This window comes from Remersonia thermophila, chromosome 1, assembly GCF_042764415.1.
Source record: "Remersonia thermophila strain ATCC 22073 chromosome 1, whole genome shotgun sequence".
Lineage (NCBI taxonomy): Eukaryota > Fungi > Ascomycota > Sordariomycetes > Sordariales > Chaetomiaceae > Remersonia > Remersonia thermophila.
Genome location: NC_092217.1, coordinates 4157408 through 4185333, shown reverse-complemented (window position 1 = coordinate 4185333; position 27926 = coordinate 4157408). Strand labels below are relative to the sequence as shown.

Sequence of the window (27926 nt, the reverse complement as noted above, 5' to 3'; positions counted from 1 at the left end):
GAACGGTAATCCCTGAACCATGCTGTTTCCTCGGATCTCTTTTTCAGCCATGGCGCCGGATACGCGGATACAGCCGGCGAGATGTAAACCGAAAAAAAAAAAAAAAAAGGAAAAAAAAGAGTGCTGCCCAATTGCGCCAGGCCGGAGAAGATGCCCGGCGCCCCAAGAGACGAGGCTGCTATCTCAAGCCTCTCGATCTGCGGCCAAACGGCCTGGTTGATTCGTGCCTGAATATCATCTTCGTGGCTCCATTGAATATCCCAAGGGAGCACGGAGGGGCCGACAGGTGGCAGATTCGTTGCCCAAAAGCATCCGCGGCAGGTTTGGTCCATTCGGAGCGGGTGGGCGGCATCAAAGTGGGGCAGGCCTGCGGTGCGCAGTGGCTGCACCGCAAAATGCGTCGAAAGCTGGGCAGGTTCCAGGCGAGCGCCTCTCTTACCTTACCCCCCCCCCCAGTCAGCCTTCTCCTCATTTTGGCGCATGGGAATCGCTCAGGGAAGGAGACGCCCCTTCCCTCTTGCTCGCCTCATATTTCTTCCCTTTTTCTCAACCCTCACTTTCATCCCTTCGAGCCCGAAAGCCTCCCAAACCCTGTGCACCGTCAACTTGGCTCAACGCCGGGCCTGTTGCACGACATTTCAACACTGAGGTGGTACCCCTGATCCCGTCTTCCGACCATACACGACTCGACAACTCTGGAGACCACCCCGTTTTTCCGAGGTTATGACTGATTAGTCGGTGTATTTGTCCGAAGACGTGACCGCACAGACGAGCTGCTGTTGGTGCTCCAACGCCACCCCTTGCCGTGCTTGTCTCCATCACGTCTCGCTTAACCCTCTCCCTTCTTTCGTCGTCGCCGTCTTGCTTTCTCGATATATCCAGAGCGGGAAGGCCGCCTAGACCGCCACCGTCTCCCCCTCCCGTCTCTGTCGTCATCGCGACGGTCCTATGCAGCGCCTCGTGACCCGCCCGGTCCGTTAACAACCCCGACCAGCCTGGCCCGCTTCCTCGATACCCAACGCATCCAAGCATCCGACACAGCACCGGCTTGCGCGTCCTGCAAGACAGCCAGCCCAGTCGCCTGCGCAGGCGCTCCAGCAATACCCGCTCTCCACCCGGGGTGGATTGCCGTCTTCTTGTGAACCGTCGGAACAGCGACGCTGGATCATGGATCGTCCGCCATCTGGCCACGGACGCCAAACCAGCAAAATGGCATCTTACAACGGCCGGCCCCTCAGCTTCTCGGAGCGCAGGGGCACCGTCTTCAACGAGGAGCTGTCGCTCAACACCCAGAATGTCAAGATCTCGCAACAACGGCCTCGGGGGCCGCCGACGCCGAGCATGAGCACGCCCGCTGCCGACTTCGATCAGGTCACCGGCTCGCCGCCTCCGCCGCCGACGCCCGCCGCATCGCCCGGCCCCTCACACTCGAGATTGAGCTGGAACAACGCCGGGGCGGACGAGGAGGCGTACCTGGCGGGGCTGCGGAAGTATTTTGTGCAGTGCAACAACGGCCAGAGGACGCGGCTCCTGGCCGAGCTCCTGGACCTCTGCACCAGCGCCCAGCTGAGCTTCGTGCACCAGTTTGTCAGCCCGCTGCTGAAGAAGGACCCCTTCACGACCTTGCCGGATGAGCTGTGCCTTCGGGTGGGTTTCCCCGGCCTTGCGGCCTGTCAGGAGCGGCCTTGGCTGATAGGAGTAACAGATTCTGTCCTTTATCGACGATCCGAAGGTTCTCGCACGTGCATCGCAGGTTTCTCGCCGGTGGAGGGATCTGCTGAGCGATGACATGACGTGGAAGAACCTGTGCGTCAAGCACGACTACCAACGCAGCCTGTCCGAGGTGCAGCCGGCTCTCGACGTCCCATCGGAAAGCAAGCCCGAGGCGTCCAGCCAGCCAGGGGATGCCTCCGGCAGCGCGTTGCTCACATCCACCTCGCTCCCCGCCACCTTTGCGGCCAGCACCGCCTCCCGGCCCGCACCCAGGTCGTACAAGTCACATTTCAAGCAGAGGTACCTGGTGGATGCTGCTTGGAGGTCCGGCGGTCGCAACGTAACCCGCAACATCACCCAGGACGGCGGCGTCGTCACCAGCCTGCATCTCACACCCAAGTACATCGTCGTGGCTCTTGATAACGCCAAGATTCACGTCTTCGACACGGAAGGGAATGCCCTTCGCACGCTGCAGGGTCATGTGATGGGTGTTTGGGCTATGGTCCCGTGGGACGACATTCTGGTCAGCGGCGGCTGCGATCGTGACGTTCGCGTTTGGGACCTCTCTACGGGGTAAGTTGATGCTTTACCGAGGCTTGATATATGGGCAATGTCGCTGACCGACTGCGCAGTGCCTGTCTGCATACGCTGCGTGGCCACACCTCGACGGTCCGCTGCCTCAAGATGTCTGACGCAAACACGGCCATCTCTGGATCCCGGGACACGACCCTGAGGATATGGGATATCAAAGCCGGCGTTTGCAAAAACGTGCTCGTGGGCCACCAGGCGAGCGTCCGCTGCCTGGAGATCAAGGGCGATATCGTTGTGTCCGGCAGCTACGACGCCACCGCCAAAGTATGGAGCATCTCGGAGGGCAGGTGTCTGCACACTCTGCAGGGCCACTACAGCCATATCTATGCAATTGCGTTTGATGGCCAAAGGGTCGCGACCGGGAGTCTGGACACGAGCGTCAGGATATGGAACGTACACACCGGGTAAGCCTGAACCCAACCGCCCCCCCCCCCCCCAAGACCACCCACTTGGACAGAAAAGGACGCCAGAGCTAACCGAAACCGCAGCGAATGCCAAGCCATCCTGCAAGGCCATACGTCTCTGGTCGGTCAGCTGCAGATGCGCGGCGGCACGCTCGTCACGGGCGGCAGCGACGGCTCCGTGAGGGTCTGGTCGCTCGAGAGGGCGTGCGCCATCCACCGGCTCGCCGCCCATGACAACAGCGTCACGAGCCTCCAGTTCGACGATACACGGGTTGTGAGCGGCGGTAGCGACGGCCGGGTCAAGATCTGGGATCTCAAAACGGGTCAGCTCGTGCGCGAGCTGGTGACGCAGGGCGAAGCCGTGTGGCGCGTGGCGTTCGAGGACGAGAAGTGCGTCGCCATGGCGTTGAAGAACGGCCGGACGGTCATGGAGGTAAGAGAAGAAGCATCTTTGAACCTTGAACGCGTTTTGGAACCCCCAGGAATGATGGCTGACGGCATGGCTCTAGGTATGGTCATTCTCTCCTCCGCAAGAGCTGCTTGATGACGACCGGTTCATGTTGCCGACGAAGCGGCGGCTTGATGTACCGGTCCCCGACCGACCCCTGAGCGCCTTCCCCTTTGACCGCCGGGAGGGCAGCTCCGCGAGCGGGATACAGGATGTCGATATGACCGACGCCGGCCCGTCGACGGCCCCCCTTCAGGGTAGCGGCTCGACTTTCTTCGGCGACGTCTAGGTTGGCGGCCATGCGCGGAGCAGCACCACCCTTGCAGGGACCAACGACGCAAGCATCATGATTTCTTAGTTATTCGCAGATACCCATCCCCCCTCTTATTATCCTCTCCTTTTCTCCCCTTGGCGCGGCATAGCAATGTGTCAAAGCTGGCGGTTGGCAAGCGACAGGGGCGCTGCCAGTACGATACCGACTCTACTGAATACAGTGAGGGATACAGGCGAATTTCTGGGCCGTCCAGGATGTGGGGGCGCAACCTGGAACGCAAAGAACACACGCGGGCATTGATTTGGCGTTTTTGAGTTTGTACTTTTTTTTTCTTTCGCAGAGGCTGTTAGCATGGCTTTGGCAGGAGTTTTGGGGCGGCGCACACAACAACCAAGAAGCATCCGGGAAATTGGCGCGCGTCTAACAGGAGGCTTGGGGGTTGCCGTGGGTAATAAAGTAATAAACCTCTTTGCAAGCTGGTACAGGATGGTTGGGGGTTGGTATTTGGGCTACAGGGGGATAGGGAGAAAGGGTTATCAACAGGGAACATGCGGAAGCCGGCGTCTGGGAAGGCCCCGATTGCGCACAGGTTATCGCAGACAGGCGCTCGGGGCTGGTTTGTTGGTGTAGCGTGTGCGGGTATTAATGTATTGGTTTACAATTTCTAGGAAGACAACATCGAATGCATTGGGCTAGCTACCGGAAGTTGGATGCGACTGCTGCTGTGTACGGCATCCAGGGCTTCTACCATAGCCTCCACCCCCAGGTCTCGCCGACTGCTGGCTGCTGAAGATTCGGCTCAAATTGTCATTAGGTGCTTTACGTCACTGGCTTGCCATGGCAGGTTCCGCATGGCAGTCCTTGCATGCAGGAGGACCGGGATTCGTGGCTGCTTCTCTGAAGGAGACGGCTTGATCGGGTTGGCCTTGGAGTTTCTTAGACGCCTCATCCGAACCAGGCCTGGGCGACAAAGATTGACAAGAAACCTACCATGGTTCATCGCAGGTCCCAATACAAGACGCAGACGAGCCTACATAGTATATCCTCCTCGACCAGAGCTACAAGTAGGCGGCCGAACTAGCAACACAAATAAAAATTCACTTTCTCTAGAGATAACATTTAAGGTTGATATCGCGGGTCCCACCGTGTGGGCTCCCACTCCCACCCTCGACCTGCCATCCTGTATCGATCTGGGAGCTGTCAAGCAAATCGCGCGCGGCGGGTGGAGATGCGCAGGGGTCCACCAAGGCCAACCAAGCTGTGCCCGATCAAGCTTAGCTCAGCATTCAACAAGCATCATTCCGTGCCCCAACGCCAAATTCTGGGTCGCCCATTTTCTGCTGGCCAAACCGCCAAAAGCCCAGCCCAGCTTGCGTTGCAGCGGAACAAACCTCTCTGTGATCTCGGATTTCCCGCCGTCACTTTTCTTCGGGGTTTCCTCTTGTACGACTCCCGGGATTTTCCCCTTTTTTCGCTTCTGTTCGTCTTCTCTACTTTGGTTTCCTAGATCCCCCATCCACCATGTTCTCGCGAGCCATCCGGTTATCGAGGGCAGCGCCGCTCCGTGCTGCTGCTGCTGCGCAGCGCGCCCCGGCGGTGGTCCCCATCGCTGCCCGGAGGACCGTTACCACCAACGCCGCCTCGGCCCGGGTTGAGGCTCCTGTTCCCGAGGTGAGTGAAGCACGGGTGCATTGCTGCGGTCCGGGTGTGTCGGCCGTGGATGCTGTCTCTCCTGGTGTTGCACCGCCCTTTGTCGAGAAATCTGCGCGTTTTCTGATGCTGATAGGGGATCCCCTGGACCAGTCCGACAATGAGCCCTTCCCGATCCGCCTCAGCGACGAGAGCTTCGAGACCTACGAGCTCGACCCCCCGCCGTACACCCTTGAGGTGACCAAGAAGCAGCTCAAGCAGATGTACTATGACATGGTGGTTGTCAGGTATGCAGGGGATAGCCCCGCTGGCCGTCGGGGTCGGGACCCGCTTTCGTGCTGACGATGATGGTTCAGGCAAATGGAGATGGCGGCCGACAGGCTATACAAGGAGAAGAAGATCCGGGGTTTCTGCCACCTCTCTACCGGCCAGGAGGCCGTCGCCGTCGGCATCGAGCACGCCATCGAGAAGACGGACGATGTCATCACGTCGTACCGCTGCCACGGCTTCGCCTACATGCGTGGCGGCACCGTGCGCTCCATCATCGGCGAGCTGCTCGGCCGCCGCGAGGGCATCGCGTACGGCAAGGGCGGTTCCATGCACATGTTCGCCAAGGGCTTCTACGGCGGCAACGGCATCGTCGGCGCCCAGGTCCCCGTCGGTGCCGGTCTTGCGTTCGCCCAGAAGTACACGGGCGGCAAGAAGGCCACCGTCATTCTCTACGGCGATGGTGCCAGCAACCAGGGCCAGGTCTTTGAGGCTTTCAACATGGCCAAGCTCTGGAACCTGCCGGCCCTGTTCGGCTGCGAGAGTATGTCTTCCCGGGCGGTGGGATGCTGGGTGTAAGGCCCGACGCACGCTGACGATATTTGCCTCTCCGCAGACAACAAGTACGGCATGGGCACGTCCGCCGCTCGCTCCTCGGCTCTGACCGACTACTACAAGCGCGGCCAGTACATCCCCGGTCTCAAGGTCAACGGCATGGACGTCCTCGCGGTCAAGGCGGCGGTGCAGTACGGCAAGAAGTGGACGGTCGAGGACAATGGCCCGCTGGTGCTCGAGTACGTCACCTACCGGTACGGCGGCCACTCCATGTCGGACCCGGGCACCACGTACCGCACGCGTGAGGAGATCCAGCGCATGCGCTCGACCAACGACCCCATCGCCGGGCTGAAGCAGCACATCCTCGACTGGGGCGTCGCTGCCGAGGACGAGCTCAAGCGCATCGACAAGGAGGCGCGCAGCTTCGTCAACGACGAGGTGGCCGCCGCCGAGGCCATGCCGTTCCCGGACGCGACCCCCAAGATTCTCTTTGAGGATATCTATGTGCACGGCACCGAGCCGCAGTTCATCCGCGGCCGGACGACGGATGAGGTCTTTTACTTTCAGCAGTAGATGATTTGGACTGGGGACGGGGACAGGGCGTAGAAGCAGGACGCACAAGTTGAAAGTCGCCAGCATGCAAGCAAGCAAGCAAGCAAGCAAGCCTCGAGGTTCTGAGCGTTAGGGAGTTTGATGTACCACTACGATATCCTAATTTGCTAGAGAGCCCTGAGCATGATGAGTTCCTGAATTGAAGCATTGGGCTTGCATCCGGGCTTTGTGCATGCAATTCACATCATTTCCAACGCCGTGCTGCCCCCCCTTCCATTTCCGTTCGTAAACGTTGGGGTGGCATCGAGGGGCTGCGATCTAGGCCTCCTCCTCTCCTCACGTGACTGTGATAAAGTACGCGAGGTTGGGCCCCACGGCTGCCTCGCCAAAAGTCGCGTACTTGCGCGTCATCCCCGAAGGTCCGTCCCCAATGACATGGAGTTCCGATTTGGCGGCCAGGCTATCCACCCGTTTGCTGCCTGCCTGCCTAAGTCCTGGGTGGATTTGCAGAGCAACCTCCCGCAAGATCCCATGCTGGTATAAATCTTCAAACGAACCTCGATTCCGCCCGGGGTCCTCTCATTTTCCCTCTGTCGACCGCCTCAGATTCTGTTCTGTGCCCATTGCCAAGGGTTCAATCCGCCCATTTCCGCATCTTCCCTGGGCGGCACCTCACACCGTCACCTGCCACCGACCCTCAGCCCTGAATTTTCCAGAGCCCACCCTCGAGAAGCTGGCGTTGTCAGTCCTTCCCAAAACCACCGCCCTCGGCAGGCCGTGGTTCAACGCCTCGTCGACCCCTCCGTTCCGCCCAGCCAGCACCGCAGCCGCGGCACGAGCCTTTCCAGGGATCGGCGTTGGCGCTATCCCCCGCCGCTTCTACACCCACCATCGCCTACGGTGCGATCGCAACAACCTCCGCTCGATACTCCGGACCACGCCGCCCTCTTCAGACCCGCTGCTGCTGCTGCTGCTGCTGCTGCGACGAGTCCCGAGCTGCCTGGTACAAACTCAACAAGGCGTGAGACTAGGAAGCACAGCAGCGCCGCCTCTGGCATTCTTGGGATTGGCATCGACAAGACCGACAGCTGCAGCAATGGCGCCGTCAAAACAGACAACCCTGGGGTACGTCCGAAACAGGCAGCTTACGCCGGGGTGTGTGGGATGCTCAAGACGAACCTGGATACCCTTCCCTGCCTCGATAGCGCTTTGTTTGCTTGCATCCTAACATTCTTGGCCTCGACGGCTATGGATGTGCCGTGGTGGATCTGCGAGAGCTAACCTGGGCTTTTGACCACGACAGCAAGTTCTTTGGCAAGCCGAATGGGACGGCAACCAAGCCAGCACAGCTGCAGCAGACAACGCTGAGCTTTGCGACCAAGGCGGCCAAGGAGGATGAGGCGAAGCAGGATGACAAGGAAAACAGCGGGTCGGATCAAGGTTCGTTCTCGTCTTCCCTAGCCGGAGCGCTCATGGTGTTCAAAGGTGGTTGGGGTTGCTTACACTGCCCGCGCGATTAGAGACCAAAAAGAAGCGAGGCCGGCCTCCCAAGGTGAAGGATACCGAGATGAAGGATGCGGAGCCCGCCGAGGACGAGGACGTCGAGGTTGCGGCTCCCGCGAGCAAACGCGCGCGGAAGAGCAGGAAGGTGATCGACGACGAGGACGACGACGGGGACGTTGTTATGAAGGATGAATCCGCGGCAGAGCCGAAGAAGGCGAAGTCGCCGTCTCCGAAATCGAAGCCGTCATCTCCGAAATCAAAGCGATCATCTCCGAAATCGAAAGAAAAGGCCCCTGAACCAGCCGCCGCCGCCGCCGCCAAGACAGAAGCGGAGGAGGAGACGCCCGAATCGTCATCCGAGGTCGAGGAGGAGGAGCTTCAGGATGACGATGAGAAGCCAGAGGTGGCAGCCAAGGCGCGGCAGAAGGTGCAGGCGGCTCTCAAGTCGCATGCCAAACACCCGTACCCGGACTGGAAGGCGGGCGAGCCGGTCCCGTATGCTGCTCTCTGCACGACCTTCTCGCTCATCGAGCTCACCACCAAGCGTCTCGAGATCATGGCGCATTGCTCTCTGTTCCTGCAACAGGTCTTGCGGCTCACACCCGAGGACCTTCTCCCGACGGTCCTCCTCATGGTCAACAAGCTCGCACCCGACTATGCGGGCATTGAGCTCGGCATTGGCGAGTCGCTCATCATGAAGGCCATCGGCGAGACGACGGGCCGCAGCCTGGCCGTCATCAAGCAGGACCAGAAGGAGATTGGCGATCTTGGCTTGGTCGCCTGCAAGTCGCGGTCGACGCAGCCGACCATGTTCAAGCCCAAGCCTCTGACCGTGCGCGGCGTCCACAAGGGCCTGATGGGAATCGCGACCGTGACGGGCAACGGCGCTCAGGGGCGTAAGGTGGATGGCATCAAGAAGCTCCTTGCCGCCGCCGACGCAAACAACACCGGCAAGATCGACATCAACAAGGATAAAGGCGGGCCGAGCGAAGCGAAGTACCTGGTTCGTTTTCTCGAGGGCAAGCTGAGACTGGGCTTGGCCGAGAAGACGGTCATCGTTTCGCTCGCGCAGGCCATGGTGGCGCACGAGGCGGCTCAGAAGGGCACGGTGCCGAGCACCGCCGACATGGAGCAGGGAGAAGCGCTTCTCAAGACGGTGTACAGGTAGGCTTCCTGTCCTCTTTTGGAAACAGTCGAATCCCCCCGGACTGACGAAAGCAGCGAGCTGCCAAGCTACGATGTCATCATCCCGGCGATGGTGGAGCACGGCATCCAGAACCTCAAGGAGCACTGCAAGCTGCGACCGGGCGTGCCGCTCAAGCCTATGTTGGCGAAACCCACCAAGGCCATCACCGAGGTGCTGGACAGGTTCGAAGGGCAGACGTTTACTTGCGAGTACAAGTACGACGGCGAGCGCGCGCAAATCCACTACGTCGCCAAGGACACCAACGAGGAGCTCAGCCAGTCGGCCGTCGGCGCGTCCAAGGAGGTCGGCAAAGGCGTGGCGGCCATCTTTTCGAGGAACTCGGAAGACCTGTCCAAGAAGTACCCCGATATCCTCGAGAAGCTGCCCACTTGGGTCAACGAGGACACCAAGAGCTTCGTCCTCGATTGCGAATCGGTGGCGTGGGACGTCAAGGAGAAGAAGGTCCTGCCGTTCCAGCAGCTCATGACGCGCAAGAAGAAGGACGTAAAGGCTGAGGATATCAAGGTCAAGGTGTGCGTCTTTGCCTTCGATCTTCTCTACCTCAACGGCGAGCCGGTCGTGCAAAGGTCGCTCAGGGAGCGCCGTGAGCTGCTGCACAAGGCATTCAAGCCCGTCGAGGGCGAGTTTGCGTTTGCCACGGCGATGAACGGCCAGGAGCTGGATGAGATCCAGGCCTTTCTCGAAGAGTCGGTCAAGGCGTCGTGCGAGGGGCTGATGGTCAAGATGTTGGACGGCGAGGAGAGCGGGTACGAGCCCAGCAAGCGGAGCAGGAACTGGCTCAAGGTGAGTTTGTTGGCCTCGGCCCATCCCTGGCATCACCGGTATCCGTAACTAACATGCCCTCAGATCAAGAAAGACTACCTCTCCGGCGTGGGCGACTCCCTTGACCTTGTCGTCCTGGGTGCGTATCATGGCAAGGGCAAGCGCACGTCCGTCTACGGCGCATTCCTCCTGGCCTGCTACAACCCGGGTACCGATACGTACGAAACCGTTTGCAACATCGGCACGGGCTTCAGCGAGGCGGTCCTCGAGGAGCTGTATGCCCAGCTGTCGGAGATTGTCATTGACCGCCCCAAGCCCTTCTACGCGCACAGCTCGGGAGGCCAGCACCAGCCCGACGTCTGGTTCGAGCCGCGCTACGTGTGGGAGGTCAAGACGGCGGATTTGACGCTCAGCCCACGGTACAAGGCAGGAATGCGCGAGGGGGTGGATCCGAGCGGCGAAAAGGGAATTAGCTTGCGGTTCCCAAGGTTCATCCGGGTGAGAGATGACAAGAAGCCGGATGAGGCCACCACGAGCAGGCAGGTGGCGGAGATGTATCGGAAGCAGGAGAGCGTGGCGAACAGTAAGGGCCCAGCGGTGGATGATGATTTTGAGTATTAGAGAGGAAAAGGGGGGGGTTGGGTTGGGTTGGGTTTGGGGAGATGGCTCTCGTCTAAAGAGTTATGATGACGACTCGCCGAGGTGGTACACTACATAACGTTTTTTTATGTGTTTTCGACGGCATGAAATCAAACATTTGGCATCCTGTCGGTGGGAGATGAGAACCTGAGCCTTGTGATATGTTGTGTTGCGTGACGCCTGCTGCCATGGAAGAAGACGCAACCCGGCGACATACGAACGGTATCGATATTAACCCAGCCTGGTATTATCTCTGGCTGGCTGAGACAGAACCGATCATGGCGTCCCAAATCTTTGAGCATGAACGTCCTGGGAATTATTGCTTTGTCATTTGTACAAGAACACTATCTAAGGTACCCAAACAAACAGCATGTAGCCAAGCGAAATGTCATCATGGCGGCAAAATCCTCTTTCTTTCCTTTTTTTTTTTTTTTTTTTTTACTCTAGCCACCACAGAGGTAGCACTCTGTCCCTTACAGATACTTGTACGGGTTAAGGATGCCGTTCTGCGAGACAAGGTTAGTCGAATCTATTCGTTGTCGCTTTGCTGCACGAAGAAACGTGGGGGAAAATCAAGAAGAGAGAGAGGGGGTGAGAGAGGGAGGAGGGAGTAAGAGGGGGGAAGAAGGCAAACTCACCGGATCAAACGAATTCTTGATGCTCTTCATCAATCCCACCATCGTCGGATTCCGGCTATATCCGATGTACTTCTTCTTCATCAACCCCAGGCCATGCTCGGCGCTGATGCTCCCCTGCCTCTCAGCGATCCACTCATACACAAACGGCTCCAGCACCTGTTCGACGCGCGGGTCGAACCGCCGCGTCGACACGTTGAGGTGCAGGTTGGCATCGCCCATGTGCCCGTACCCGACCACGGCCCGGACGGGCGGGCGCTCCGTGGTGTCGTTCTTGTCCTCGGCCGTCTCGTCGAGCAGCCCGGCCTCGGCGATGCGCGCCTTGGTGTCCTCGACCAGCTTGTACAGGTCGCTGAGCGGGATGGACACGTCGTACTTGTAGGTGCCGCCCAGGTGGCCGAGGGCCTCGGGGATGCCCTCGCGCCAGGCCCAGAGGGCGCGGACCTGGGTCTCGTTGTCGGCGAGGGTGCCGTCGGCGACGATGCCGCTCTCGAGGACGGACTCGAGGAAGGTGGAGAGCTTCTCGGCGTCGTGCTCGGCGTTGGACCCGCTCGTCTCGACGAGGCAGTAGAAGGGGTGCCGCCCCTCGAGCGGGCGCTTGTTGCCCGTCACGCGCTGGACGAGGGATTGGGAGGTCTCGTCCATCAGCTCAAAGGCCGACAGGATCTCGCCGAGCTGGCCCTTGGCCTCGCGGAAGGCCTGCTGGGCGGCCTCGAAGGACTCGAGGCCGAAGAAGGCGACGTTTTGCGCGGCCGGCCGCTGGGGGCACTGGATGGAGACCTTGGTCACGATGCCCAGCGTGCCCTCGGCGCCGATGAAGAGCTGCTTCAGGTCGTAGCCCGTGTTGTTCTTGCGCAGGCGGCAGAGGTCGTCGACGACGGTGCCGTCGGCGAGGACGGCCTCGAGGCCGAGGACCGTGCCGTGCAGGCTGCCGTAGCGGAGGAGACGCAGGCCGCCGGCGTTGGTCGAGACGTTGCCGCCGACGTGGCAGGAACCCTTGGCCCCGAGGTCGAGAGGGAAGATGTGGCCCCGCTCGGCCAGGTACTGGTCGGCGACCTCGAGGATGACGCCGGCCTCGACGACGAGGATGCCGCTGACGGCGTCGAAGTCGAGGATCCGGTTCATGCGGGACACGTTGATGACGATCTCGTCAAACACGGGGACCGAGCCGCCCACCAGGCCCGTGTTGCCGCCCTGCGGCACGACGGCGAGCATGTTGTCGTTGCAGTACTTGAGGATCTTGCTCACCTCCTCGGTGGTCGACGGGCGGAGCACCAGACGGGTGTGGCCGCGGTACTTGCGCATCCAGTCGCTGTTGTAGGGCTCGATGTCGTCGGCCACCGAGGCATCGTCCGGGTTGGTGACGCCGTCGAGCACGGCGGACTCGCTGCCGAGCAGGGACCGGAAGTAGGCCACATGCTCGGGAGTCAGCTCGGCGAAGCGAGCATCCCGCTTGATGTCGGGATACGTGTCGCTGGTGAAGCCGCCCTTGGCGGGGCCGGCCGCGACCGGGGAGGTCCTCTGAAGGGCCCGGACGGAGGTGGTGCCAAAGGTCCGGGCCGGGAGAGACAGGGGCTGGTGGAGAGCTGCCGGGCTTGCCAGGCGTGCCGGAGCCTTGGGCAACCTCAACCTCCTGAGGACGGGGGCAAGTTGTGGTCTGGCTGCCATGATGCCTCTACAAATGTGTGAGTGAGAAAAAAAAAAAAGAGAGTGAAGCAGATGCAACAGAACTTGACCACACAAAGTACACGGGCCAAATCCAGACAAGAAACCAATTTCAGAGAATCTTATGACTCCGGTCCACCAGCCCACCGACAGACAAGAAAGAATCTGTAAGAAAATAAAACAAAAGGGCAAGCCTTTACCAAGTAAGGTGGCGCTGTTGTAAACCGGAGCAATGTTGCATGACTTGTGAATGGTTTCATGGGTGAGCAGCGACACCGGCGACAGGGGTTTCCAGGGTTAGGGTAGACGCCAAGACCGCTGGGCTGATGGGTGGGATGGGCGGATTTCTTGGCATCTGGAGCTCGTCGTCACGGCGGCAGCCTGAGCTGCTACTCCAACAGCAGCCATCCGTCCATCCATCCATCGACATACAACCAAGCTCCCAGCCAACACCACGTCTCGTTTCCCTCCCGAATCCCACCACCCTTTCCGAGCCGCCCGTTCCCAACTTTCCCAACGTCCACCGACGCAATTCATTCACAACAACCATGGCTTCGGGTTACGACAGAGCGCTTTCAGGTACGTGGTGTGCTTGGTTTCCTCCCCGCTGCTCCACAGCCCGTCGCTAACATAGCTTGCCTACAACAGTATTCAGGTTCGTCTTGTTCCACAACCGACCGGTGCAAGCGCTCCGGACGCTCTGCTAACGAATTCCAAGTCCCGATGGACACGTCTTCCAGGTCGAATACGCCGGCGAGGCCGTCAAGCGAGGTGCGTTGCCGCCGCCCGTCCCACCCCCGCGATCCCCGCCGACAACAGCTATCCGACTGACGCTCCCCCCTCTCTCCAGGAACCTGCGCCGTGGGTGTCAAGGGCAAGGATGTGGTGGTGCTGGGCTGCGAAAAGCGGTCGGCCATGAAGCTCCAGGACACGCGCATCACCCCCTCCAAGATCGGGCTCATCGACAAGCACGTCTGCCTGGCGTTCGCGGGGCTCAATGCTGACGCGCGCATCCTGGTGGACAAGGCGAGGCTCGAGGCCCAGTCGCACCGCCTCAACCTCGAGGACCCCGTCACCATCGAGTACATCACAAAGTACGTCGCCGGCGTGCAGCAGCGCTACACGCAGAGCGGTGGTGTCCGGCCGTTCGGCATTAGCACCCTGATTGTCGGCTTTGACAAGGGCAGCACAACGCCGCGACTGTATCAGACGGAGCCTTCGGGCATTTACTCGGCATGGTGCGTCCATCCTCGGACCTTTCTCTCACACTCTTTACCTCCCCCCTTTTTTGCCTGGCCTTCCCAAGCTGACCCCTCCTCAGGAAAGCCAACGCCATCGGCCGGTCAAGCAAGACGGTTCGCGAGTTCCTGGAGCGCAACTACAAGGAGGACATGGACCGCGAGGCGACCATCAGGCTGGCCATCAAGTCCCTGCTCGAGGTGGTGCAGACGGGGGCCAAGAACATCGAGATCGCCATCATGGCCCCCGGGAAGCCCGTCGAGATGCTGCCCGTCGAGGATATCGAGAGCTACGTCAAGAACATTGAGCAGGAGAAGCAGGAGGAGGCGGCAAAGAAGAAGACGGGCAGGACCCCGGGGACAGGGACCGCGGCTATACTGACGCGGAGCGCTCAGGAGGAGTCGTGAGCGGGCGTGTCGTTGGCGTGGGGGGGTTGTTTTTGAGGGCAATGCAGGCTAGGTCGTACATGATCAACGATGAAGCCGATTTGGCAATTGCTTCCGCGATAATATGAACTTCTCTGAGAGTGATTCTATTGTTCTGCACTCCTCGAACGCCCGGGTATCTCGTCTTGCGTATTAGTTGTTTCTGATCATTCCTCATTACGCTCACCACGACAGCCCCCCCCTCAACGTACGTCCACCTCCAATCCACCCAGCTCAGCCCAGCTTGTCCGCCTCCACATCCGGATCGAAAATCGAAATCTTGCCCGTCGCCGACCCGGACTTGGGCTTGACGCGGTCGTCCTTGATCATGCGGTTATCGATGCGGGCGTCCTCGCCCTCGACCGTCAGAGCGGCCTTGGGCGTCACGGCGTCAATGACGAAGTGGTTGTCGCAGTGCGGGCAGTACTCGTCGGCCTCCTCAAACTCGGACGCGTCCTTGCGGAAGCACTTTTTGCACTTCTTGCAGGCAAAGGTCATCTCGAAGGACTGGAGCAAGGGGTGGTTCTCGCGCTCGGCGTGGCACTCGGGGCAGTCGAACCACTTGCGGCCTGGCGGTGGAGGGGTTAGGCGGTCAGGGATGTGATATGACGAAGGTATTGGTGGTGGTGGTTGTGGTGGCAAGTATGTGTTTGAGAGAGTCACGTACAACATGGCGAGCGGATCGAGACTTGGGCGTTGAGAATGTGTTTGCTGCGGAGGGGGGGTTAATTCATGATTTGTCGTCGTGAGGTTTGGTGGTGGGGGGTTTATCGGGCGTACCACATCCTGGCGGCGGCTCCGTTCCGTATCTGTATGTTAAGAAGCTGTCGTTGGCTGTTGGCGGTGCTTGTATTGCTGTTGCTGCTGTTATTGTTGTTGTTGCTGCTGTCACTGCTGCTCTGCTGCTGCTCAAGGGGATTCGGACGGAGGAAGAGGGAAGTCCGTCGGGTCTCATCCGGTGAGGTTCAGGGTGGGGCGACTTTCCACGAGCCCAGGAACCAGATGGCAGGGTCCGGGGATGCTGCTGCTCCACAACGAGCCTGCGCTTGGTTGAATTAGTAATATGTGGGGCTATGCAGAAAGGACGGTAACGCCAAGCCCCGTCAATGTGAAGGCGACGAGACGACTCCCGTCTCGTTGATCTGCTTCCATCCATCTTCCTTCGTGCATTCTTTGAAACCCTCTCCGTGCCTCGTCGTCGGGTTTCTTTCTCTCCATCCACCACAAACAACCAACTCCTCGTTATCGCCGGGAAGCTCGCCATTCCATCGGCCATCGGGATCTCCATCGCCGCGAAGCCCCTACGCACCAAGCCTGTTTGAACGCGACACAACAAAACACCTAGAGAAGCCATCGGCGTGGTATCGGATTGGCGAGTCCAGACGAACCGAGGAGAGGGGGAAAGAAAGAATACAAAACGACGAGCGCGCTTCGTCCATAACCCGTTGTCCATCATGCCGCCGAAGCGCAAGGCCCCCGCCGGCCAGGCCACGGCGGCCAAGGCAGGACGCACGTCGGCCATGTCCACGCCAGGCCCGGCGACACCCCGTAGCGTTGAAAGTTTGGCTGTATCAGATGGTGATGATGATCTGGATGATGAGGACGTGTCGGAGGAGCAGAAGCAGCGTGAGGCCATGCTCTCCAAGGAGGCGGACGAGTTCGTCAGCAAGTTCACCCTCGGCGGCAAGCGGCTCGGGGGCAATAATGACCTGGGGCCCCGAAAGTACGATGCCGCGACGCCCTTCTTCCGGAAACGCGACTTCTCGCACCTCCCGCTCAAGCCCGACCACCGCAACCGTCCGTTATGGATAGATCCTGACAGCTGCACCATCGTGCTCGAGCGCTTCAACCCGCTTGCTGAGCAGGCCACCGACTTCCTCATCACCATCGCCGAGCCCAAGTCGCGGCCGACCTTCCTGCACGAGTACGCCCTGACGCCGCACAGCCTGTACGCTGCCGTGTCGGTCGGGCTGCGGCCCAAGGACATCATCAACACCCTGGAGCGCTTCCTCAAGACGGCCCTGCCGGACATCGTTCGCAGAAAGATCGAGGAGCACACGCGAAGCTTCGGCAAGGTCAAGCTCGTCCTCAAGCATAACAAGTATTTCGTAGAGAGCGCGGACCCGGAGGTGCTGCAGATCCTCCTCAAGGACAAGGTCATCGGGCCGCTCCGAGTCCAGGGGTCCGACAGGCTCACCACGAGCGCCGCCCCCAGGATGGGCGGCCTCGTCATCCCGGGCACCCAAAACGCGGCCGGTGTCCACCAGGCAAACCTGGGCGGGCCCGGCGGCGATGCGCAGCAGCAGCCCGGCGCGGCCGGCGACGGCTCCAAAGAAGACGCCTTGCTCGCCGCCTTGAATGAAGATGATGATGACGACGATAGGGAAGCCATCCATTCCTTCGAGATCAACGAAGACCACGTCGAGACGGTCCAAAAGCGCTGCCTCGACATCGGCTTCCCCATCCTCGAGGAATATGACTTCCGCAATGACGACGTAAACCCCAACCTCGAGATTGACCTGCGCCCCAACACGCAGATCCGCCCGTACCAGGAGAAGAGCCTGAGCAAGATGTTTGGCAACGGCCGTGCCAAGAGCGGCATCATTGTGCTGCCCTGCGGCGCCGGCAAGACCCTCGTCGGCATCACCGCCGCCTGCACCATCAAGAAGGGCGTCATTGTGCTGTGCACCAGCTCCATGTCGGTCGTCCAGTGGCGGCAGGAGTTCCTCAAGTGGTCCAACATCAACCCCGACGACATTGCCGTCTTCACTGCCGAGAGCAAGAACAAGTTCTCGGGCAGCACCGGCATCATCGTCACCACCTACTCCATGGTCACCAACAGCCGCGAGCGGTCCCACGACTCCAAGAAGATGATGGATTTCCTGAGGGGCCGCGAGTGGGGGCTGATGCTGCTGGACGAGGTCCACGTCGTGCCCGCCGAGATGTTCCGCCGCGTCATCTCGTCCATCAAGTCGCACTCCAAGCTCGGCCTCACCGCCACCCTGCTGCGCGAGGACGACAAGATCTCGCACCTCAACTTCCTCATCGGGCCCAAGCTGTACGAGGCCAACTGGATGGAGCTGTCCCAGCAAGGCCACATCGCCAAGGTGCAGTGCGCCGAGGTCTGGTGCCCGATGCCCACCGAGTTTTACGACGAGTACCTGCGCGCCAACGCCCGCATGAAGCGCACCCTCTACGCCATGAACCCGCGCAAGTTCCAGGCCTGCCAGTACCTCATCAACTACCACGAGGCGCGCGGCGACAAGATCATTGTCTTCTCGGACGAGCTCTACTCGCTGCGCCAGTACGCCCTCAAGCTGAAAAAGGTCTTTATCTACGGCGGCACGTCCCAGTCGGAGCGCATGCAGGTCCTCGAGAACTTCCAGCACAACCCCGAGGTCAACACCCTCTTCCTGTCCAAGATCGGCGACACCTCGCTCGACCTGCCCGAAGCCACCTGCCTCATCCAAATCTCGTCCCACTTTGGCTCCCGTCGTCAGGAAGCCCAGCGGCTGGGTCGTATCCTCCGGGCCAAGCGCCGCAACGACGAAGGTTTCAACGCCTTCTTTTACTCGCTCGTCTCCAAGGACACCCAGGAGATGTACTACTCTTCCAAACGCCAGGCCTTCCTCGTCGACCAGGGGTACGCCTTCAAGGTCATCACCCAGCTGGCCAACATTGAGAAAACCCCCGACCTCGCCTTCGCCACGCCCCAGGAATGCCGCGAGCTGCTGCAGCGCACCCTTGTCGACAACGAAAAGGGCGCCGAGGACGACCTCGAAACAGACGACCTCTTTGGCAAGCCTAGCAGGCGCGGCCCGAGGAAAGCCCTGCCAGCACCCGGGGCCGGGAACGGAGGAAGCGGCGTGCGCAGGACCGCCGGAACCCTCAGCGAGCTGGCAGGCGGCCAGGACATGGCGTACATTGAGCAGAACAAGGCGGCGAACAAGGCTCTCAAGGCAGCTGCCAAGAAGAAGGCGGCCGGCGGAGGGGACGGGCAGAGCAAGTTTTTCAAGCAGATCCAGAGGGAGAAGGAGAAGAGCAGGGCTCGCGCGGGTTAGCAGCGGCGCTGAGCCCGGTTCTGTTTTCTTTATTCTCTTGCATGTTCTGTTCTTTCTTTTTTGTTCCTAGAGCAAGGAACGTCGGGCGTGGATGGCTGGGGGAGAAGGGACTTGGGAAAGCTGGTGATGATAGAAAACTGGCTAGAATCGGGGATTCGAGGCTGAGTGATTCAGGAATCCGAATCCCGATGCTTGCGTTGGCCTGCTTTTTCGTCCAGGGGCGTATGCCACGCATACCTTCTACGCACAATATCTGCTCATCTTAGAGGAGGGCCGCGCAGGATGGGTGTCACGACGGTTGAGGTCTCCCTGTTTGTTTGGCTCCTTTGGGGTCTTCTTTTTTTGGTTGTATCAACCAACGTCCCACATAGCGCACGGGAGTCTGGCTTGCGAATGGAAGGAGAGGGGATAGACAAATAACAAAAAGAATGTCTGATCTCCGTTGCCTGGATTGGCAGTGGTTTTTTTTTTTTTTTTTTTTTCCTTTTTTTTTTGCCGAAGCCTGCATGCCTTTTTGCAGCTTTTCATGGAACTCGAGCCATGTTCCATCTGTTGGCTCGAGCCAGGGGCTATTATACGAGAGCAGACGAGTGAGCGGTGACCTTAAACATCTCGCTCTCGGGCTGCCCTCCCACTGCTCCTGGCTAGGTAACATTGGTTTGCCTAGCATGGTTTCTTTTGTGAGAGGCAAAAACAAAAAAAAAAAAAGAAAGAAAAATAGAAATCCTCCGAGTTCCTGGTTCCCCTTTGACCTCGCGGATGCATTCGAAGCATGGGTGCACCCGACAGATCCGGAAATGCAAGTGCAAGTACTGCAGTACACGTAGTACATACTGCGTACAGTACGTACCTCGTGGCCATAAGGTGCTCCGGCCCCACACCCGGGCCGGCCCACGCTGACGGAACGTCCAGTCCAGTAGGTACCTAGCTATTACGGTATGGAGACGCGGCCTGGCCCAACGTCGCGTCTTGGGTCTGGATGAGTGACAGATCGGGTCGGCTAGCGTAGGAACGCCTGCTCCATCCATGCCATGCCATGAACACCTAAAATCATTCAATCGCCAGGACGGGGTCCCATGCGTTGCCCAGCTTGTCCAACAACCTAAACCATAGCCTGTCTGGTCCTCCTCCTTGAATTGATCCAGCATCTCTTTTGTTCTTCATCGTTCCTCTCTGCCTTTTGTCCCCCCCTCTCTAGGTCTCAAGACATCCTGCCCCGCCCAAGGACATGGCCTCAAGGCCGGCGACCCGCTGAGCACCCTCTGGACGTTTGGTCGCCTCGGTGTTTCGTTTTTCTGTCTTTGGCTGTTTCAAACAAGCCGCCAGCGGCCAGATTCACTCGCTGCTGCCATCCACACAAGCCTACTTGACCCCGGGTGCGCCGCTCACCTCCCCACCTCTTCTTCATTATGTGAGCCCGCATCCTCGTACCGCCTCTCTACCCTTCCTCGCCCGCCTCGCCCCGCCGCGACTCTGACCTCGATGCTGCCGTCCAGTCGCAACCTCAGCGGTAGCCCCATGGCTTCGCACCCAGCCTCCACCCCCCGCCAGAACCCCTTGAGGTCTGTCCATTCGTTCCGCGTAGAGCGCCCCTCGTCGCCCGAGCCGGATGGAGAATCCGGGCCCGCAACCCGCCCCAAGCGGGCACATACGGTCGACAATGCACGCCAAATCGCACCGGCAGCCCTGCGCACGGCGTCTGGGACACACCTGACTCCAACAGTCCCCGAAGACGAGCCGGCAGACGCCTTCACCAGCACCACGGAGGAGTCAACAGACCCCCCAAGAACCTCGGTCGACCTGGACGACCTACCCATCGAGCTCATCAGCTTGACGGACCGTTTTGTCGAATCTCTGACCGCGCCGATACATCCCACCCCGCCTACCATCGAGGACCTGACGCGCATGTTCCAGGATTTCTACGCCACGGCCGCCGCTCACATCCAGACCCATGTTGATACCCTAGCCGCCCGCCAGAAGCGCGAGGAGCGGGAAGAGGCTGCCCCGCCCCTGACCTCCCGACCCTCGGCTGCGAGCTTGCTGCGTGCCACGGCGTCCTCGCTCGGATCCAGGCCCGCGCCTCCGAAGCGAGACTCGGAGCAGCCGTTGCTGACGCCCGAGGAGCTGGCCGAGCGGAAGCGCGCCAGGAAGGCTCTGGAGAGCAAGAAGTCGGAGTTGGAGGAAGCGGTTGAGCGGCGGTTGTGTGAAGGTATCTACGCAAAGATCTACCGCCACCGTAGCACACAGGACGAAGCACAGGACGCCAAGCTGCGCTCCAAGACGGCGGCTCTGTGCGTCGTCGGCATCGGTCCCGTCGACCTCGGCGTCGACCTCGGGATCCCCCCGGAAAGCGACGCCGAGGCCACCACCGAGAAGCAGAAGGAGGTCAGGGAATGGCTTGAGCCAGCCAGGGCAGAGCTCACGTTGATGAGCCAGGCGCGATACCCGCTGGGGAAGCTGAACCACCTCAAGGCTGCCCACAAGCGCATTATCGACACCCTCTCGCACTTCCACCCCTCGTCCTCAGCCGACGAGCTCATGCCCATGCTCATCTACACGCTCATCACGCTCCCGCCGGAGAGTCTTAGCGTCATCAGCGACGTCAACTTCATCCAGCGCTTCCGCTGGGAGCAAAAGCTCCACGGAGAGGCCTCGTACTGCCTCACCACCCTTGAAGCTGCCATCGCGTTTCTGGAGACGGTTGACCTGTCGACGCTGCGCGCTGACGAGACCCCGACCGGGCCGGTCAAACCGCCCGGTGGCTCTCCGGCCCTCAAAAGCGAGACCTTCCCGCCGGCATTCTCGCCAACCGCTTCCAGCCCCAGCACGCGCGGTCCGAACCCCACCGAAACCGCCTCTGCCACCCTAACTCCGGCCCACCAACCGCAACAACAAGAACCCTCCCCCGGCCCACCTCCGGCCGCATCAGCCAGCTTCCGTGCGGCCGTCAACGCCCAGCTCCGAGGTCCTCGTCGTCTCAGCGACCTCGTCCGCAGCACGCCCACCCCATCCCAGGCCCTGAACGCTGCCTCTGACGCCGTTTTCACCACCGCCGATCAGGGGCTCAAAACCATTAGCACCTCCCTGGGAGACAGTTACAAGTTCCTCCTTGGCAAGCTCCGCGAGCGCGCTCCGGATGCTTTGCTAGGCAAGGATAGCGGCGCCGGTGGCAGCGGAAGCGCCGGTGACGATGCCTCGGCAACCGCCATGGTGCCGAAAACTCTCGCCGATGCGAGGAAACTCGTCAGCACGCCGCCGCTTCAGCCCCAGGGCAACCGGGATGACGAAGCTGCCTCCCTCAGAGGGGCTCCACTCACCCCGACACGTGAGGAAGAGGAGCAACCGCCGCTACCACCGCAACCGCAGCAGCAACTGCAGCAACTGCAGCAGCAACAACAACAACAGCAGCAGCAGCCACCTTCTCAACCTCCCCCCGAGCGCCCGTCGCCTCTGTTAAGTCTCATCTCTGGTACAGCCTCTAGGAGGGATCGTAGCGCCGACTCGGCCCGGAGCGCAACCTCGTCGATAGGCCGGAGGGCAACGGCCACGGCAGCGGGATCAGACGAGCGGCGTCCGCTTGGGGAGGCTACGTCGGCAGCGCCAAGCCCCATGGCTCTCGCAAGTCCGCAGCTGATAGACTCGGTGAGGAGCTTGGGGAACAGCCTGAATCCCATGGCGAGGATCTCGGCGGGGATCGGAGGCCTGAGGGCTTTTGGTAGGTCTCCGGCCTCTCCGGCAACGGGGACGGCAGCCCCAGGGGCGACAGGAACGGCGACGGGGACGGGACCGGGGGCCGCAGGCACGCCTACGGCGGCCGAGGCGACCGCGGCTGCAGCGGCGGAGAGAGCGCCCACCCCTCCGGCGAAGGAGGTGGATATGGCCACCGTAAGTTGCCCTTGCTGCTTCTTCCGCCCGTTGACCTCGTCTCTCCTCTCGTATCGAGCAATCTGATGCATTTGCTAACCCGACACTCACCAGGCCTTCCCGGACCTCGCCCCGGTCCTCCCGCCGCGCGAGCACCCCAAGATCCGCCCGCCCGTTGCGCGCTTCATGGAGGCGCAGAACGCGGCCGATTTGACCATCGGGGACGTGTTTGAGCTGCTGAGGGACTATAAACGGATGGCCAGGGCTTTGCAGGAGATGGATGCGTTTCTTAGGGAGTGACATGGTTTTTTTTCTTTTTTTTTTTTTTTGGGGGGGGGGGGGTTGCTCTTTTGATATCTGTGGATGTGGGATGCTCTCACGGACGCTCACAATCGAGGTGTTACTGTTAGGTGCAGGGCGCATGATTTACAAAGCCAGGCGGGTAGACAACCTGGTGGGAGCAACATGGTCTGGTCTAGAGGGGATAGAGGCAGTCGCCGTTTTTTTTTGGTCACTGTAGACGGCGTGTGTTGTCTTGATTTTCTTTTCCCCTCTCTGCCTCAGCGATCATAGAGGGACATACGGCGGTTTCGTACCTGGGTCCTTATTATTGTACATGACGAGCTCTCCCCTTCGAGACGTCTCGGCCAGCGAATAGGTTCCATTTCTATAAAGTCTATGCTCATGTTTCATTATTACCCTAGCATCGCCCATCATTATTGCGGAAGTTGACTCCCCGGGAACCTCGTCCCGTTGACGCCCTGCACGCCCTGCCCCAGCTGGCTCGCAACCACCGTCGCCTCCCTCACCGCCCGCGCCACCGTGCCCCTCACGCGACCCTCCTCGAGCACCAGCAGGCCTCCGATGGTGCACCCGCCCGGCGTGCTGACCTTGTCCCGCAGCAGCGCCGGGTGATCCCCGTTCAGCACCAGGCCGGCCGCTCCCTTCATCGTCTGCGCCGCCATGCGCTGGGCCTCGGCGCGCGGCAGGCCCATGGCCACGGCGCCGTCGATGGCGGCCTCGAGCACGAGCGCGAAGAAGGCCGGGCCGGAGCCGCACAGCGCCGTGCACACGTCCATGGTGCTCGGGGGCAGGTAGACGACGTCGCCGATGCGCTTGAAGATCCACGTCACGAGGCCGAGGGCCTCCGGGTCGAGCGGCGGGTTCGAGGTGCCGATGACGGTCATGCTCTCGCGGATGAGCGAGGCCGTGTTGGGCATGGCGCGCACGACGCGGCAGCCGGGGACGGGGACGCCGCCGTTGGCCTCGCGCAGCGCGGCGACGATCTGGGCCTCGGTCACGCCGGCGAGGATGCTGATGAGCAGCTTGCCCTCGAGGGCGGCCGCCATGCCGGGCTCGGCGAGGATGTCCTTGAACATGTAGGGCTTGCAGGCGAGGAGGACGAGGTCGGCGTCCCGCGCGGAGCGCACGTTGGCGTCCTGGGCGATGGTGACGGCCGAGAGGTGCGGCGCGAAGGCGGCGTTGAGCTTCTTGACCGACTCGGGCCGCTTCACGCAGGCGATGAAGCGGGTGGGGAGGCGGGTCACGGCGGCGGTTTCGTAGAGCGGGGTCGAGGTGCCCGAGGCGGCGGGTTTGGCGCCGCCGGCCGAGCCGGGAAGCTCGTCGAGGGCCGCCAGGATGCCGGAGAGGATGGCGATGCCCATGGTCCCTGGGAAGATGGGGCGTCAGCAGCTGCGCGCTGGCTACGCACACGCATACACACACGCATACACACACGCATACACACACACACACAGAGAGAGAGAGAGAGAGAGAGAAACGGGACACGTACCGCAGCCGAGGACGGCCATGGTCAGCTCCGAAGAGCTGCTGTTGCTCTGGGTCGCACTCATGATGGTCTGGGAGGCGTGGTGGTTTGGAGACGCGAGTGTTGAGAGGAGGGAGAAATTGCCGAGCTCGGAGACGGGACCTGATAACGGAAGAAAGGGCGTGGCGTGTAAGTGCAATTGCTGGGTGAGGTCAGATAACGGGGTTGCGCTTCGGTTTTATTTTCTCAGTGAGCAGCGAGCATACGAGAATCAATGAGGAAAAAAAAACACTTTATTTGTAAGCCCAACCTAGCACGACAGCTCTGCAGTATTTACACCAAGAACAACAAGAAGAGCCACGCCACTTTCTATACGGATTTTGCCCGTTTCACTTCCTGCCTCTGGGCTCTGGAGCTGCCGGGCCATGGGGATGCCGTTTTTGCCCCTCGCAGCCTTTTTTTCTTGGGACGAGACGGATCCCAGAGCCCCGCGGTCAAGCCGATGCTTCACCGCCTTCCTAGAAGGGACTAGATCCAGTCTCTCCGGGCCAATGTGGGGCGTCGGTCAAGTCCAGGACCCATGCTCGACGTCAAGGATCGAAAGCGTCCAAGTCCAGCCCAGCTTCAACAACAACCACCACCACCACAAGAGAAGCTCCCCAACAGAATGGCACTAGAATGAAGAGCAGACGTCGAGGGGGCAACCACCAAGTCCTGCGTCACCGCGCACATCTTGACACTTCCTACGGTAGCCACGGGGGAGTGTCGATTAGAAACAGCCGCCAATTGAGATTGAACACGGACCCTGAGCTCCCCAAGTTGGTACAAGTCAACTGAAAGGCTTTCCCAAAGTGCCGTCCGTCTTCCGTATCCTGCCTGGCCTGGGCCTCGTAAACCCCGCGAGATCCTTTCATCTCCGCCCCTTTCGACGGCTCCTCGACGGCATCTCGGCAGCAAGACGACACCATGGCCGACCCGTTTGAGGTGCGCATGCGCTTCACCAGCCAGCTGCGCGGGCTCAACGCGTCTGTCACGTCGGCGCAGAAGGCGGCGCAGTATGCCCTCAAGCACCGCGACCTGGCCGAGGACCTGCACTCGTGCATCCTGGAACAGCTAGAAACGGTATGTGCGCTTGGAGAGATGGGACAGAGGCAGCATGGGGCCCCTATGCATCGTCATGATTTTTTTCTTTGTTCTGTCCGACGCTGACGCCTTGCAGAACAACATGAACACGCGAGCCAACATCATGTACTTCATCGAGCACTTTCTCGACATGGCGCCCCGCGGCGTGCAGGATGAGTACGTGCGCATGATGCAGCGCGACATCATCCGGGTGGTGGACGCCGTGGTCCCGGACGACGGATCGGGGGCGGCCAACGTCAAGGTTGTCCGCAAGGTGAGATGAGATGCGAACCCCTCCCCCCTCCCCCCCGCGGCCGCCGCCTTCCGCCCTCTTGAACGCAACGCAACGCAACGAAACACACAACGCATCAAGACTCCTCCCTAACCCCTTTGATTCTCTTCCCCGCTCTTCAGGTCCTCCATGCCCTCCAGTCCAAATCCTTCCTCGACGCCCAAACCGTCAGCCAGATCGACGAGGTCCTCAAAGAGCGCGACGCCTCCGCCCAAGATGTGGCCATGTCCTCGCCGCCACCGCCCAGCGCCGGCGGCGACTCGGAACCGCCGTCCGCTTCTCACCAGCAGCACCGTGGCAGCAGGCGGCACGGCCACCACCAGCCGCCTCGGCCGGACAAGAAGCAGATAGAGCAGCGCATCGAGGAGGACAGGGAGCGGCACAAGCGGCAGAGAGAGCACGTCTGGGCGGTGCCGCCGGGGGAGGACGCCGAGATGGAAAAGCTGTGGGAGGAGACGAGCGACCTAGGGGAGGATGATATTCGCATGGGCGAGGAGGAGTGGGCCGAGTGGAAGGCCGAGTTCGAGGCACGCACCTGCGTGCACAGGAGGAGGGACGGAGGGGGTGGGAGCGGGAAGGGGTAATAATTAAACAGGGGATGCAAGGAAAAAGGGCAGGGTCGGGTCGGTGGGAGCTCCAAGTTCTGACGTGGTGAAGCGGTTGACCAGCAGAATCCACCCGGCAAGCACGAAAGCGACCTAGTTCCCTCTCGTCGCCGACATCTATACTTGGGATTCCCATGTATGTCAAGTCTGTGTGTAGTGTTACATGCTCATTTTGTACATGCAGCCCATGGGCCGCAGTCTACGTTGTAGGTGGTCAGACCATATCAGCCGGCCTCCGCTTTGCTGCTGGCCGACATGAACTCTCTCCGCCATCTAACAACAACAACAACAACAACATCGCCATCATCATCATCATCACCGCCGCCGCCGCCACCAATCGCCGTGGGCGAAACAACCTCACGCCAGGTTCCTCCTCTACTCCAACGCAGCCACGGCGCCCAGCTCCTTGAGCGTCGCCACGATCTTCTCGGCCTCGTCCTTGGGCACCGACTCCTTCATGACCTTGGGCGCGCTCTCGACGAACTTCTTGGAGTCTACTAGGCTGAGACCCAGAAGGTTCTTGACCTCCTTGATGACCTTGGGCTTGGCGGCGGCATCGAACGACACGAGCTTGACGGTGAAGAGCGTCTTCTCGGCGGCGGCGGGCGCGGCGTCCGCCTCCTCGGCCTCCGCGGGGGCAGCCGCCGGAGCGGCGGCGGGCGCGGCAGCGAAGCCGCCCACGGGGAGATCGGGGATGTTGAGACGGGACTGCGGGAAGCGGGGCTCGGGGTTAGCACCTATGCATGGATGTATGTATGTATGCATGTATGTCTGCATGCATGCGTGGTTGTCGGGTCATCACGACGGGACGCAGGCGGGCATCGCCGTGCAATGCCCACAACCTTGCCGCCGCCGTGGTTCTTGGAGGTGGTCCCCGCGCACCTTCAGGCTAGCCACCAGGTCGGCCGTCTCCAGCAGGGTCAATTGGCTGATCTGGTCGACGATGGCGGCGATCTTGGGGTTGGCCGAGCCGGCATCGGTCGAGTTGTACCTCCTCGTCGCGCGTGGTTGTTGGCGCTGCTGCTGCTGGAGGAGGAAGGAGGACGAGGCGCGGATCGGAGCAGCACGGAGCTGGCGGGCGCAGCATTGCGCTGCGTACCTGCAGGAGAGCGACATGGCGGCCGAGGGGAGGGTGTAACGGAGACTGCAGGAAATCGGGCTGGTGCGAAGGGAAGAGGGGGGGGGTGTTCGGGCGTGCGGATCGGGGCCTCAGACGGGAAGACTGCTTTGGCTGCTCTGCCGGCGATGTAGTGAATGCCCTCTGACGGGATTTTTTCGGCCGTCGTTCGAAAACTCGGGTGGGGCCCTCCCGCGGGCGGGACGTCCAGTGTGAAGCTGCGGCTATCGGCAGCTGTTGTCGGCTGGCTCTCTCTACTGTGTACACTCGAACCCCACAACCCAGCGACCGCCTGGACTGGACCCGACGGAAAGCACGGGCTGTTTGGTGGGGGGAGTCTTTCAGGCTCTTGGCTGCTGATCCCCAGGACGTTTCAGTGGATCGGGACCCTTGTCGCTTCCATCAGCTGCAGGCGCGGGACGCCCCACCTTCGACTTTCAGGGAAAAAAAAAAAAAGTTCAGAGTGAAGTCCTCATGTAAGTTGCACACATACATGCACAATTCTGACACTTACAACCCAACGTAACCCACCTGAGCCGACTCGGACGAAGATACTCGACGCCATCCC

At 60.8% G+C, this 27926-nt stretch overlaps 11 protein-coding genes across 11 annotated transcripts; 7 read left to right on the top strand and 4 right to left on the bottom strand.

Annotated features, from left to right (window-relative positions):
• Nucleotides 1–1167: 1167 nt before the first annotated feature.
• Nucleotides 1168–3445, top strand: VTJ83DRAFT_1165 (uncharacterized protein; the record flags this gene model as incomplete). The annotated part of the gene is made up of 5 exons (XM_071007294.1): nt 1168–1647; nt 1706–2286; nt 2346–2708; nt 2793–3141; nt 3218–3445. The coding sequence occupies 5 exons, from the start codon at nt 1168–1170 to the stop codon at nt 3443–3445; spliced, it is 2001 nt and encodes a 666-aa protein (XP_070870518.1).
• A 1506-nt stretch (nt 3446–4951) lies between these two features.
• VTJ83DRAFT_1164 (uncharacterized protein) lies at nt 4952–6475 on the top strand (the record flags this gene model as incomplete). Its single annotated transcript, XM_071007293.1, has 4 exons — nt 4952–5101; nt 5234–5367; nt 5437–5891; nt 5964–6475. 4 exons carry the CDS (start codon nt 4952–4954, stop codon nt 6473–6475), a joined length of 1251 nt encoding a protein of 416 aa, XP_070870517.1.
• A 409-nt stretch (nt 6476–6884) lies between these two features.
• On the top strand, nt 6885–10547 carry VTJ83DRAFT_1163 (uncharacterized protein; the record flags this gene model as incomplete). The annotated part of the gene is made up of 5 exons (XM_071007292.1): nt 6885–7579; nt 7758–7894; nt 7975–9121; nt 9179–9947; nt 10011–10547. The coding sequence occupies 5 exons, from the start codon at nt 6885–6887 to the stop codon at nt 10545–10547; spliced, it is 3285 nt and encodes a 1094-aa protein (XP_070870516.1).
• Nucleotides 10548–11038: 491 nt separating this feature from the next.
• Nucleotides 11039–12868, bottom strand: VTJ83DRAFT_1162 (uncharacterized protein; the record flags this gene model as incomplete). Its single annotated transcript, XM_071007291.1, has 2 exons — nt 11039–11071; nt 11204–12868. 2 exons carry the CDS (start codon nt 12866–12868, stop codon nt 11039–11041), a joined length of 1698 nt encoding a protein of 565 aa, XP_070870515.1.
• Nucleotides 12869–13413: 545 nt separating this feature from the next.
• Nucleotides 13414–14511, top strand: VTJ83DRAFT_1161 (uncharacterized protein; the record flags this gene model as incomplete). Its single annotated transcript, XM_071007290.1, has 5 exons — nt 13414–13444; nt 13514–13520; nt 13584–13636; nt 13716–14103; nt 14187–14511. The coding sequence occupies 5 exons, from the start codon at nt 13414–13416 to the stop codon at nt 14509–14511; spliced, it is 804 nt and encodes a 267-aa protein (XP_070870514.1).
• Nucleotides 14512–14763: 252 nt separating this feature from the next.
• VTJ83DRAFT_1160 (uncharacterized protein) lies at nt 14764–15314 on the bottom strand (the record flags this gene model as incomplete). The annotated part of the gene is made up of 3 exons (XM_071007289.1): nt 14764–15098; nt 15197–15240; nt 15310–15314. 3 exons carry the CDS (start codon nt 15312–15314, stop codon nt 14764–14766), a joined length of 384 nt encoding a protein of 127 aa, XP_070870513.1.
• A 669-nt stretch (nt 15315–15983) lies between these two features.
• Nucleotides 15984–18590, top strand: VTJ83DRAFT_1159 (uncharacterized protein; the record flags this gene model as incomplete). Its single annotated transcript, XM_071007287.1, has 1 exon — nt 15984–18590. One exon carries the CDS (start codon nt 15984–15986, stop codon nt 18588–18590), a length of 2607 nt encoding a protein of 868 aa, XP_070870512.1.
• A 1518-nt stretch (nt 18591–20108) lies between these two features.
• Nucleotides 20109–22754, top strand: VTJ83DRAFT_1158 (uncharacterized protein; the record flags this gene model as incomplete). Its single annotated transcript, XM_071007286.1, has 2 exons — nt 20109–22475; nt 22569–22754. 2 exons carry the CDS (start codon nt 20109–20111, stop codon nt 22752–22754), a joined length of 2553 nt encoding a protein of 850 aa, XP_070870511.1.
• Nucleotides 22755–23170: 416 nt separating this feature from the next.
• On the bottom strand, nt 23171–24307 carry VTJ83DRAFT_1157 (uncharacterized protein; the record flags this gene model as incomplete). Its single annotated transcript, XM_071007285.1, has 2 exons — nt 23171–24123; nt 24247–24307. 2 exons carry the CDS (start codon nt 24305–24307, stop codon nt 23171–23173), a joined length of 1014 nt encoding a protein of 337 aa, XP_070870510.1.
• Nucleotides 24308–25188: 881 nt separating this feature from the next.
• Nucleotides 25189–26220, top strand: VTJ83DRAFT_1156 (uncharacterized protein; the record flags this gene model as incomplete). Its single annotated transcript, XM_071007284.1, has 3 exons — nt 25189–25344; nt 25442–25618; nt 25759–26220. 3 exons carry the CDS (start codon nt 25189–25191, stop codon nt 26218–26220), a joined length of 795 nt encoding a protein of 264 aa, XP_070870509.1.
• A 396-nt stretch (nt 26221–26616) lies between these two features.
• VTJ83DRAFT_1155 (mitochondrial 54S ribosomal protein bL12m) lies at nt 26617–27357 on the bottom strand (the record flags this gene model as incomplete). The annotated part of the gene is made up of 2 exons (XM_071007283.1): nt 26617–26949; nt 27124–27357. The coding sequence occupies 2 exons, from the start codon at nt 27355–27357 to the stop codon at nt 26617–26619; spliced, it is 567 nt and encodes a 188-aa protein (XP_070870508.1).
• Nucleotides 27358–27926: the final 569 nt, after the last annotated feature.